The sequence below is a fragment of the Pristis pectinata genome, chromosome 13 (assembly GCF_009764475.1).
Source record: "Pristis pectinata isolate sPriPec2 chromosome 13, sPriPec2.1.pri, whole genome shotgun sequence".
Classification (NCBI taxonomy): Eukaryota; Metazoa; Chordata; class Chondrichthyes; order Rhinopristiformes; family Pristidae; genus Pristis; species Pristis pectinata.
In genome coordinates this window covers 24,623,911-24,636,023 of record NC_067417.1, presented here as the reverse complement: position 1 = coordinate 24,636,023, position 12,113 = coordinate 24,623,911, and the positions used below count along the sequence as shown (strand labels likewise).

At 39.8% G+C, this 12,113-nt stretch overlaps 1 protein-coding gene across 1 annotated transcript in view; it reads left to right on the top strand.

The window, feature by feature from the left end:
• The window catches only part of banp (BTG3 associated nuclear protein), a 148,544-nt gene that overhangs the window by 117,573 nt on the left and 18,858 nt on the right, over positions 1–12,113 (top strand). Inside the window, 1 exon segment of the mRNA XM_052028241.1 lies at positions 9,395–9,448. Coding sequence (XP_051884201.1) covers positions 9,395–9,448 — 54 coding nt within the window.

Genomic DNA, 12,113 nt, shown 5'->3' with positions numbered 1-12,113 from the left:
TGCAAGACGGCCCAAGAATCTCACAGAACTAGAAACTTTTGCTTCGGGCCCTTTTCCTTTTTTGTTATTTTGAAACTGTAAAAGATGGAAATAGAAAAGTAATCTTGCTTAAAATATTAAAGAAATGTGTCATCTTTAACTTTATGCCTTTTGGAAATCAGGTCATCTTTTACGCGCTTAGCTATTCACAGTAACAGAAACTTTGACCAGGTGTGCTCAAACTTTTCCATGCCACTGTATTGTATTTAGTCAGAGTGGAAAGAATACTAAAATATTTAATCAAGTGCAGAGTATGCGATCCATAAAGAATGTACTGCATCCTAAGAGGTGCCTGATTTTAGCCATTGAGGAAAAAAAATGGCATTGAAAGGCTGGAGGAAGCACAGGTGAAGCTGCAGCCTTGCCACATAGAGTCAGAGAGCACTAAAACAGGCCCTTTGACTCACCAAGTCCACACTGATCATCAAATAGCCATTTACACTAATCCTGTAGTAATTCCAAGTGATGAGCCTGAAGTATTTACACAGTGCATTATTTTCTACTGAAAGTGGATAGGACCTCTCTTTGTAGATGGGAGATTCACACCTATTCCAGCTCTCACTACTTATTGCTTGACTACGCTACTTCCGTCAACTCTTTCCATATCCTACCCAAGCACACTGTTCTTCTGAGCTCCATTCATCAACATTCTCTTATCTATGCCCTGCGGCATGTGTTTAATTCTATAGATCATCAATTTTTATTTAGTTCCATCACAATATTGAGAAATTACTTTTTACACTGGGCAGTGTTAAGTGGCTTTTGTCCTGTTCTGAAAACACATCCATCAGCCAAATACCACAGAGCTACGATGTCTCCTGCAGCCAGGATAATGGCAATTGGAAAACTGCTCAGAAAAATAAACACTTCTGGTGACCCTGGTGGAAAAAAAACAATTCTGATGGTTAGATAGCACCTGGCCAGCATGCTCCCAACCATTAGTGAAATAATGGAACAAAAAAACAATGGAACAAATAATTAGTAGTATCAAATAGCACCTACTCACCCACTGAGTTATGTAGGTTCACTGCTCCAAATGATGTTAATATCCATTTGTTTTTTAGTGTTGAGTCATATTGAACACTAGATTCCTGGAGTCTGGAACAAGATATGGTAGATCTAAGACCTACAGTATGGGGAATTTCAGGCTGTCCTTAAATTGGAGTAAAATTAGCCCTCTAAAAATTACTCTGATGACATTCTGATTTTCCGGAAGAACCATGAAAAAGAGTGGAATACCACAATGGCTGACATGGCTATTGTGCAAGTAAATAATTCCTTCTTTCTAGCAACATTGCTTGGAAAAGTTCTGAACACATATAAGCCTTTGTGCTTAATTGAGTCCGAAAGAGATGGAATGTTGATGCATTTCTTTCTTTTTCAATCTTTTTATTAGTTTTCAAATTAATACAGATTAATATATAGCATCAATATTTATACATGTAATACAAAGAGATCAGGATAACAATCATAGCATATATAATCATAAAGAACAATAAAATATAAAAAAAATCTGTAGATCCAACGATCTCTTGGTAAATGAATATAATATAAAAGAAAGGAAAGAAAAAAAATTATTATATAAATTTAAAAAAAACCCTAAATCAGTAAAAAAAAATTATAAACAATATAAACTAAACAAAAAAAACTTTAAAAAAAAACAAACAACAAAAAAAAGAGAAAAAAAAAACTGGGCTAAAATTTCTCAGTAGAAACAGAGCAATATTATGTCATCAAGTCTGTTCCTCCAAGTTGGAAAGTTATTGAAAGGGGATCTACATCATGTGAAAATATTGAATAAATGGACTCCAAATATCTTCAAATTTAAGCGAAGGATCAACAGTACTACTCCTAATTTTTTCCAAGTTTAAACATGATATACTTTGAGAAAACCATTGAAAAGTAGTAGGGGGTATTGGATCCTTCCATTTAAGCAAAATGGATCGTTTGGCCATTAATGTAACAAAAGTGGTCATACAGTTAGCGGAAGGAGATAAATGGCCAGAGTCTATCCTTGGTAATCCAAAAATTGCAGTGATAGGGTGAGGTTGTAAATCAATCTTCAATGCGTTTGAAATAATGTTAAAAATGTCTTTCCAATATTTTTCCAGAAGAGGACAGGGCCAAAACATATGTGTCAAAGAAGCCACATTCAATTTACATCTATCACATATAGGATTTATATGGTTATAAAAACAAGCTAACTTATCTTTGGACATATGGGTGAACGTTGATGTATTTCTTGACTGAATTTTTTAGCAACCAAAATTAACTGATTTTGCTGAAAATGAATAAAACTTGAAAGCTGAACTGAACCAAATATAAAAAAACTGAAAATTTCCAGCCCTGAAAATAATTAATAAGCCTTTTGCTTGTCACTGATCTTGAAAAAGACAAACTGCAAAATAAATTATTTGGATGAATATGTGGGTGGTCTGATTAGTAAGTTTGCAGATGACAGGAAACTTGGTGGAGTTGTGGATAACGGGGAAGGTTGTCAAAGTATACAGTAGGATAGAGATCAGTTGGAGGTGTTGCATTTTGGAAGGTCAAATGCAAGAGGTAAGTATACAATAAATGGCAGGACCCTTAGGAGCATTGAAGTACAGAGAGAACTTAGAGTGCAAATCCATAGCTTCCTGAAAATGGCAACACAAGTGTTTGGCATGCTTGCCTTTATTGGTCGGAGCATTGAATATAAAACTTGGGAAATCACGTTGCAGTTATTTTTGGTTGGGGCACATTTGGAGTATTGTACCCAGTTCTGGTCTCAGCATTATAGGAAGGATGTGGAGGCTTTGGGGAGGGTGCAGAAGAGGTTCACCACGATGTTACCTGGACTGGATAGTATTAGCAATCAGGAGAGGTTGGATAAACTTGGATTGTTTTTGCTGGAGCGTAGGAAGCTGAGGGGCAACCTGATAGAAGCATATAAAGTTATGAGAAGTATATGTAGGGTAGATGATCAAAGATAGAAATGTCAAATACTAGAGCGTATAGGTTTAAGGTGAGACGAGGAAAGTTTAAAGCGATTTATGAGACAACTTTTGTATACAAAGGGTGGTAGATACATGGAATGCACTGCCAGGGGAAGTGGTAAAAACAGATATGATTTATGAAGCATTTGGAAAGACACATGAACTGCAGGGCATAGACCTTATGCAGGCAGATGGGATTAGAACTCCTAGACCTAGGACTCAGCACCCCCTCTGCAACTGGATTCTTGACTTTTGGAGCAACAGACCACAATCAGGCAGGATAGGCAACAATACCTCTGCCATGATTATCCTCAACATTGGTGCCCCACAAAGCTGCATTCTCAGCCCCTTACTTTACTCCCTATGCACTCACAACTGTGTGGTCAGATTCTGCTCCAACTCCATTCACAAGTTTGCAGATGATACCACCATAGTGGGCTGGATCTCAAACAATGATGAGATGAAGCACAGGAAGGAGATAGAGAACCTAGTGGCATGGTGTCAAGACAACAACCTCTCCCTTAATGTCAGCAAAACAAAAGAGCTGGTCACTGACTTCAGGAAACGGGGCAGAGTACACAGCCCTGTCTGTATCAATGGTGTTGAGGTGGAGAGGATTGAGAACTTCAAGTTCCTAGGTGTAAATATCACCAATAATTTGTCCTGGTCCAGCCACGTAAATGCTATGGCCAAGAAAGCACACTAGCACCTCTACTTTCCTCAGAAGGCTAAGGAAATTCAGCATGTCCCCGATGACCCTCACCAATTTTTACAGACGCACCATAGAAAGCATCCTATCCAGATGCATCAGAGCTTGGTATGGCAACTGCTCTGCCCAAGGCTGCAAAAAAAAATGCAGAGGATTGTGAACGCAGCCCAGTCTATCGTGAAAACTAGCTTCCCCTCCCTTGCCTCTGTCTACCCTTCCTGCTGTCTCAGGAAAGCAGTCAACATCATCAAAGACTCCTCCCACCCCAGTCATTCTCTTTACTCCCTCTTTCCATCGGGAAGCAGATAGAAAACCTTGAGAACACGTATCACCAAGCTCAAGGACAGCTTCTATCCTGGAAGTACTCAGCAGGTCAGGCTGCACCTGTGAGAAGAGAAACAGAGCTGATGTTTCAAGTTGAAGACTCTTTGTCAGAACTGAAAGGTTCCCCTACTCTGCAAAATGCCCTTCACTCCCAAAGGCAAGAAAAGGGGGGGAAAAACAATAAAGCAGCAGAGCTAATATCTCAGATGGATGACTGATACAGACAAATCAAGTAACCTGAAATTCTATAATTCAGTATTGTCCAGAAGGCTGCAAAGTGTCCAGATGGAAGATAAAGTGCTTGCATTGCACCTCATTGTAGTAGTAAAGAAGGCAATAGACGGATAGGTCAGAGAGCGAGTGGGATGGAGATCACTACTGCTCCTGCATTAAGACCTTTAATGCAACATCAGAAAATATTGAGGGCACTCTGTTGTTTGTTGCTCTATTCTTCAACATCATGTTGAAATGAATTGAAGGGTGCACCCCAGTTCCTGCTTCAGTCTCAATACATCTCCCATATCAGAAGTGAGGGCTAGCTTTAAGTAATACTGCTGAGGTATCCAGCCACCCTACACTGTTTTTAGCACTCGCTGCATGCAGCCATCATGTAAATTAGCAGGCAGCACAAAACTTGTTTACACTGGAAACTTGGATGGAGGTTAATTGCACATTGCCATCCCTAGACCTATTTCCAAAGGCTAACTAGTTTTGTCTTCCATGCCAGATTATCATTTGCTAATCATTGTTAGAGTAATGCAGAAACTTAAGCTGCCACTAAAGCATTCTGGTAGGGAGGTGGGTGGGGGACGGGAAGCAAGGGGGATGTCAGGAGTGAGGTCCAAAAACCAGATTGCTCTTTTACTAGCTAATCCATGTCTGAAGTCTGAAATCTGATTTATTCCTAATATGGAATGACATGTTGTCAGTAACACCAGGGTCGAGAGTTCAATTGCTGCCCTGTCTGCAACTCCTTCCCTATATTTTTGTACATTTTATCTCTGTTATTAAGTGCTTTGGTTACAGCATGCAGTGTTATCTACATTTATTTAGAAACTGATGACTCCCCAACAGTTAAAGCTGGAGAATTTCAACTGTTATTTCCAGAAAACCAATCCATTGCTTTTTCTCAGCTCTATTCCAAAGTGTCTGATTAAAAACATTTAAGAAGATCGAAACCAGGTGTTCTAGAGCAGTGGTTTCCAACATTTTTCATGCTGTGGCCCCCCCAGAATATGCCCTTGTTAGATGGCGGACCCCCAAAGCCCACAAAATCAAACAATCGATAATTCATGCATACAACACTTAAATTACTGCACAGAGGCCCTTTTGAAATAGTGACTATTTCATTCACCGATAATTACCAGCGGTGTCTTTCACTGTTCAGTTCAATGTGAAGGTTGTGCCTGTTTTGCACTGCAGAGTTTGTCCAAGTGGTGGTATGTGCAACAAACATACACGTATGTCATCCTCAATATTCAGTCTTGATCTGTATTTGGTTTTCATGGCAGTGACTGCAGAAAATGCTATTTTGCACAAGTAAGTGGTTGCAAATGGTAACGGAATATTGATGGCTTTGCCGGACAGCAGTGGATACTCCTGGGAACATGCTATCCAGAATGACAACAGTAACATTCAGTTGAACTGCAAGCGCAAAGTCCTGTCAGATGACAGTTCAGCCAATTCTTCTTGTTCACGTCCAGTTAAATCAGTAAACATGCATTCAAATGGATTTCGAATCCAATCAAACATGCTCGTGTCATCGTCGCCGAAATACTCATGGAAATAACGTGACAGCTGTTGAATATGGTTCAAAACGCTGCTCGCAATGGCCTCTGTCTTAGTCTCGTTCACTGTCAGAAAGTCAGCCAGCAATGGAAACATATCATAGATGCCTTGCTCACATCTTCACTTCCAGATACGGAGTTTTTTCTGGAAGGCATTGATTTTGTCATGCGTTTTCAGAACATTTGAGCCAGGTCCTTGCAATAATAGATTGAAGCTGTTCAAAATGTTGAAAATATCTGCAAGATAAGCTAATCTTGCAACCCACGTCTCATCTGTCAAGAACTGTACCAATGATCCGTTATGCTCATTTAGAAAAATGAGCAGTTCATCTCGCAATTCATATACACGTTGCACAACGCGGCCTCGTGACAGCCATCTGACTTCTGTATGTAGCAACAAATGCTTATGCTCGGCTTCCATTTCACAGCATATGTTTTCAAACAAACGATGATTGAGCAGCCTGGCTTTGATAAAGTTAACGATTTTAATGCACGTGGAAAACACATCCGCAAGATTTTCATCCATATCCTTTGCAGCCAAAGCCTCACTGAATCATGCAGTGGGTTGCTGCTACATGTGGAGCTACTTCTTTCACTCGTGCGACTAGACCCGACTTCCATCCCTTCATTGCGGCAGCACCATCCGTGCATACTCCAATACACTGTGTCCACGCTAATGCCGATTGTACAAAAAAAGTGTCAGGCACACGGGAAAAGTTCTTCACCGGTTGTACGCCCTGGGAGCGCCTTGCAAAACAAAAAATCTTCCAAAGCCTCTTCTTCCTAGCAATATCGAACATAAACCAAAAACTGCGCAGCACTGGCAACATCAGTACTTTCATCGAGCTGAATCGCAAATCTGACTTGCTGGAGACATGCTGTCAGCTGGGTCTGTATATCTTCCCCCATATCACCAATTCTTCTGCTTACTGTGTCATCAGACAGTGGAATGGCTGTCAATTTTTGACTGGATTCTTTTCCCAGTACAACTTCGCACATATCTACTGCTGCAGGCAGTATAAGCTCTTCTCCAATTGTGTGAGGCTTTCTGGAACATGCTATTCATAATGCTACCAAATATGATGCGCGAAGAGCCTTGTCATTTACAGTGGCGCAGGCTGTCATTTTGCCTTTCTGCTTGAGGTACAGCTCCTTTTGCCGCTCAGAACCTTCCGGTTTCCGGTCAGCTTTTCTCTTCAGAAATTTCTCCATAGTCAGCAATACACGCTGGACAGTTTAATTACTATTACTGATAAACAAACTTATCAAAACTAATCTAAAATTTACACGCTTGGGCACTTTTCGTTTAACAGTGACGTCACTGTGGCGTAAATGCACAGTAAGTTAGCAATATTATTAAGGCACACCAACAACGTCACTCAGTCTTGCTAACACTACAGTGCACAATAGTAGTGAGTATTGAACACTACTGACTATTCTGGCTACACAAACTGAATATTAAGCAGCAGCTTACCAGGAGGGAACACCGTCTAAATCTCTAAGATTGTCGCCTATAACAGATAGAATAGATATGGTCGATTTTCTGAATAGTGGAAAACTGGAGCAAGCAAGTAAGCTACGTCTTTGTAACAGGCCGCTTTTCCATTCTTTTCTTGGCTTGCCAGGGGTCCGCGGACCACAGGTTAAAAACCTCTGTTCTAGAGTATCTATGAACATCCTTATCGATCAGGTTTTGCCAAAATGTGGATTTTAAATTTTGATTGAACTTTACTAATTTAGACTAAATGTGTCTGATCTGCAAAGCCTGGATCTAGGCTGGAGCAGGAATTTGGGGTTGCCACTGTCATGGTGCTAGTGCAATCTTAACTTAGAAGCCTTTATTTAAAAGTTGCCAGAGTTATCCTCCCTGAAGCGAAGGTAACATGGAGACAAATTAGAGGACCGGGATCTCAGGCAATATAGCATCGTATCCAAAGGTGTAGTTACAGCTTTAGGAATCTGTGATTCAGTAGATCCAGAGCAATTCTTCACAACATTTAAAAAATTGCTTACCTGGCCCTTTCTGGCTCTGGAACCTGTTTGCTGATAGCTTGACTTGATGCCTCATACTGAGGATAGGCAACATACTGGGGAATCTCCTCTGCACACTCTCTAGCACAATCACAATCACATCTTTCCTATTAGTGTAGTAACCAGACTGCATGTATTACTTCAGCTGAGGACCTGATAGAGGTATGTAAGATCATGAGGGTCATGGACAGGGTCAAAGCACATAGTCTTTTTCTCAGGGAGGGGGTGCTAAAAACAAGAGGTCATAGGTTTAAGATCAAAGGCAAGAGATTTAAAAGGGACATCAGGAGCAGCTTCTTCATGCAAAGGGTGGTGCGTATTTGGAATGAGCTGCCAGAAATAGTGGTTAAGGCAGGCACATTAGCATCATTGAAAAGCTATCTAGATAAGTACATGGATAGGAGAGGTTTAGAGGGCTATGGGCCAAATGCAGGCAGATGGGATGAGCTTTCTGGGCAACACAGTTGACATCAACGAGTTGGGCCAAAGGGCCTGTTTCCATGCTGTATGACTCTGTGACTATAACTCTATAACGTGTACCACCAGACTCAAGAACAGTTTTTATCCCGCTCCTATTAGACTCTTGAACTCTTATACACTATAGATGAATTCTTGATCTACCTCGTCATGGCTCTTACACTTTAGTTGTCTACCTTTCTCTGTAACTGTAACATTATATTCTGCATTCTGTTTTTTTGCTTTTGTACTACCTTAATGTATTTGTGTCTGGAATGATCTGCTTAGATAGCATGCAAATAAAAGCTTTTCACTGTACCTCAGTTTATGTGACAATAATAAACCAAATACCAATTAAAGAGTATAATGATTACAGAATTAAAATGGACATTTTTTTGGAAAAGTTTATGATAGTTCAATTCATTTACTATATTCTTGTCTTTCTTCATGATTTGGGCTTTTGCATATGTTCCCATCTTTATTTAGCTCTGTAATAGGAACAAAAGAAATCGGAGCAGGAATAGGCCATTCAAGTCTGCTTTGCCATTTATCAAGATTACATGTGGTCTGCTATTTCAATTCCATGTCCCAGTATTTGTATTAGTTTATTATTGTCACATTTACTGGGATACAGTGAAAACCTTCTCAGTGCCATTCAGTCAGATCATGCCATACATAATTACATCAAGGGAGTAAAAAGAAAACAGTGTGCGGTTACAGAGAAAGTGCAGTACATGTAGACAAGTATATTTCTTGTTTCCCTTAATATCCAGAAACTTCTTGATCTCTGTTTTGAATAAATTTAATGACCAGGCCACCACATCCCTCATGGGTAGTGAATTTAAAGATTCACCACCCTCTACGTGAAGCAATTTCCCCTTATATCAATCCTAAATGGTCTTTCTCTTATCCTGAGGCTGTGATCCCTGGTTCTAAGCCAGAAGAAATGTCCTCTCTACATCCAGCCTGTCCAGCTGTAGAAAAATGTTGTATGTTTCAATGATGTCCCCTCTCATTCTTCCAAACTCCAACATATATAGGCATTGTCTATTCAATTTCTCCTCATACAGCAAACCTGCCAGCCATGGAACCAGTTGAATGAATCTTCACTGCACTCCCTCAATGTAAGTATTTACTTTTTATATCAGGAGACCAAAACTTGACACCAAAGTCCGGGCGCAGTCTTATCAAGGCCCTGTGCAATTGCAATAAGGAGTCTTTACCCCGTACTCAAATCCATTTCTAAGTTGGCCTTCAAAGACTTGTGTATCAGTATATACCATTACTCACCATTTAAAAAATACCTTACTTTTCTGTCTTCTGTATCAAAGTGGATAACTTCACATTGTATTACATCTGCCATGTTCTTTCCCACTCATGCAGCTTATCTATATCACCTTAAATCCTCTTTACTTTCTCCTCCCTACTCACTATTGCACCTGATTCTGTATCATCTACAAACTTGGAAATGTGACATTTTGTCATCTTGGCCAAATTGTTGATATAGATCATGAATAGCAAGGGGCCTGAGTAACAATCCCTGTGGTACCATGAGTCACAGCCTGCCAAAATGAGCAAGATCTGTTTATTTCCACTCTTTGCTTCCTGTCCAGTAATGTCTAAACAATTGATTAAAAATTGTTTCTTGTTACAGTCTGTGAAAACTCTAATGTAATTGGCACTGTCAGCTTGATAACATTACATCTATATCCAAAGAATTCCTTTTGTAGAATATCTTGACAAATAGAGTATGATATATTTTGTCTGGTTTTAGATCCTAGTTAACTTTTAAACCACCAGAACTTGTAAAATATTATATGGCAATCCATTAACCCTTCTAAAAGATGTTGTATTGAAGAAATCTCATGAATACAGAACTAATTTCAGTAATCAAGGTGGAGCACCACTCATATCAAGGCAAGCCATAACTGGAGGGTTGATTCTGCTTTGCATTAGTTGAAAGGGACCAACCTGGTCCATTGTTGTGGAATCTGAGGCATCTACCATCTTGTTGTGTTGCAAGTAGAACTTCCTTTAACTATTTTCCATGAATTTTCTTTCATCTCTCCCTCAATGACCATGTCAGTGGGGCTATAGCTTGCCTCTTTGGCCAACCCATTCTCTCACTCCCTCCCCCAAATGCTATCCTGACAGCAAATACAACCACATCCCAGACTTCGGCACTCTCCCATCACTGGCCAGCCTCTCATCACAGAATGCCATTAGTTTGCCAATTTTGCCTTTTCATTCCCATCCCACATCAGGCCTCACCACAACCTGATCATGTGTCTGAATGCCCATTGCCATTCAATTGTATTCCTAACTCAATGCCTCTGAACCTCCTGAATCTAGGCCAAACCTTCCATATTGTGATTGACTTTTTTTTATGCCTGGGAACTTTAAACATAACTGACAATGGCCTCCTTACTTAGACACACATTACACATTTTTCCCAGAGTTGAAGAATTTATAGCCCAGGGATTGCTCCACAATCAGTACTTGTAATAAATTCAGAGCTTTCTCTAACTTGCGAATAAAATGATAACAATGACCAAATAATATTTTATTGTCTATTTTTAGTTAGTTCTATATGGAGAATATGCACATACATAATAATATAATAAGTCAAAGATGTCAGTAAGTTTTAACTGGAAAGGCAGTTTTATAAAAATTGTGAGTTCTATAATTGGAATTGGATGAAAATTACATTAATTCCTTTCTGTTCCTTACAGCTGTATAATTCATGTAGCTGTTAAGTGAAGGCAGAATTAGGCCTTGGTGTAGATGACATTTGGTGTCCTTGAACAGGATGCCTAACCCATGATTCAGATCTTGTGTTTCAATACAATGATTGGTGTCCAGTAGTATCAATGAGGGGTGGTATTACAGATCCCTATAAAGTTAGATCTGTCAGGATCAGAGGAGGTACAAGCCGGTTAAGTCTTTGTGGAGCAGAAGGGACAGAAGTACTCTTTTGGACCCAATATCTCGGCTCCTCTCTTGCCAAGTGGTTTGGTCCGGAACTGTATCACTTATTCAATTGGCAGAAACCAGTCCTGAGTGTCATAGGCTGTAGCTTTCTACTGTCTTGACTTCTAGCTCTCACCTGTCAGCCAAGTACTTCATTTAGACTTGTTTGGGAATGAATATTTATGAAATGGAAGTTTGACTATTCAGGTCTGTCAGACCAGCAATAATTTGCAGTATAAATGTGCTCCATAAGCTTCAGTGCTTGTGTACATTGTACCCATATCTAGTTTAAAATCTGGACTGAAATACCTACTTGATTAATTAAAATAAACTTGAAATATTTTAGTATGAGAGTAGTATCCTATATCTGATTGCCTGTTATTAAGGTCTTGAAACGGTAACACTGTCAGATGGATAAAAAAAAAGCAAGCTTGTTCCAACTAAAATATTCTTGAACGTAGAACAGTACAGCACAGTATGGGCTCTTCGGCCCATGATGTTGTGCCGACCTATATAAACGTTATCCTTATTCAATCTATCCCCCTCTCTACTTCACCTCCCATAATCCTCTATTTTTCTTTCGTCCATGTGCCTATCTAATAGTCTCTTAAATGACCCTATTGTGTTGGTCCCTACCACCACTCCTGGCCATGCATTCCAGGCACCCACCACTCTCTGTGTAAAAAAAAAACCTACCTCTGACATCTCCCCTGTACTTTCCTCCACGCACGTTAAACAGGTGACCGCTAGTATTGGTCATTGCCACCTTGGGGAAAAGATGCTGGCTGTCCACTCTGTCTGTGCCTCTCATAATCTTAT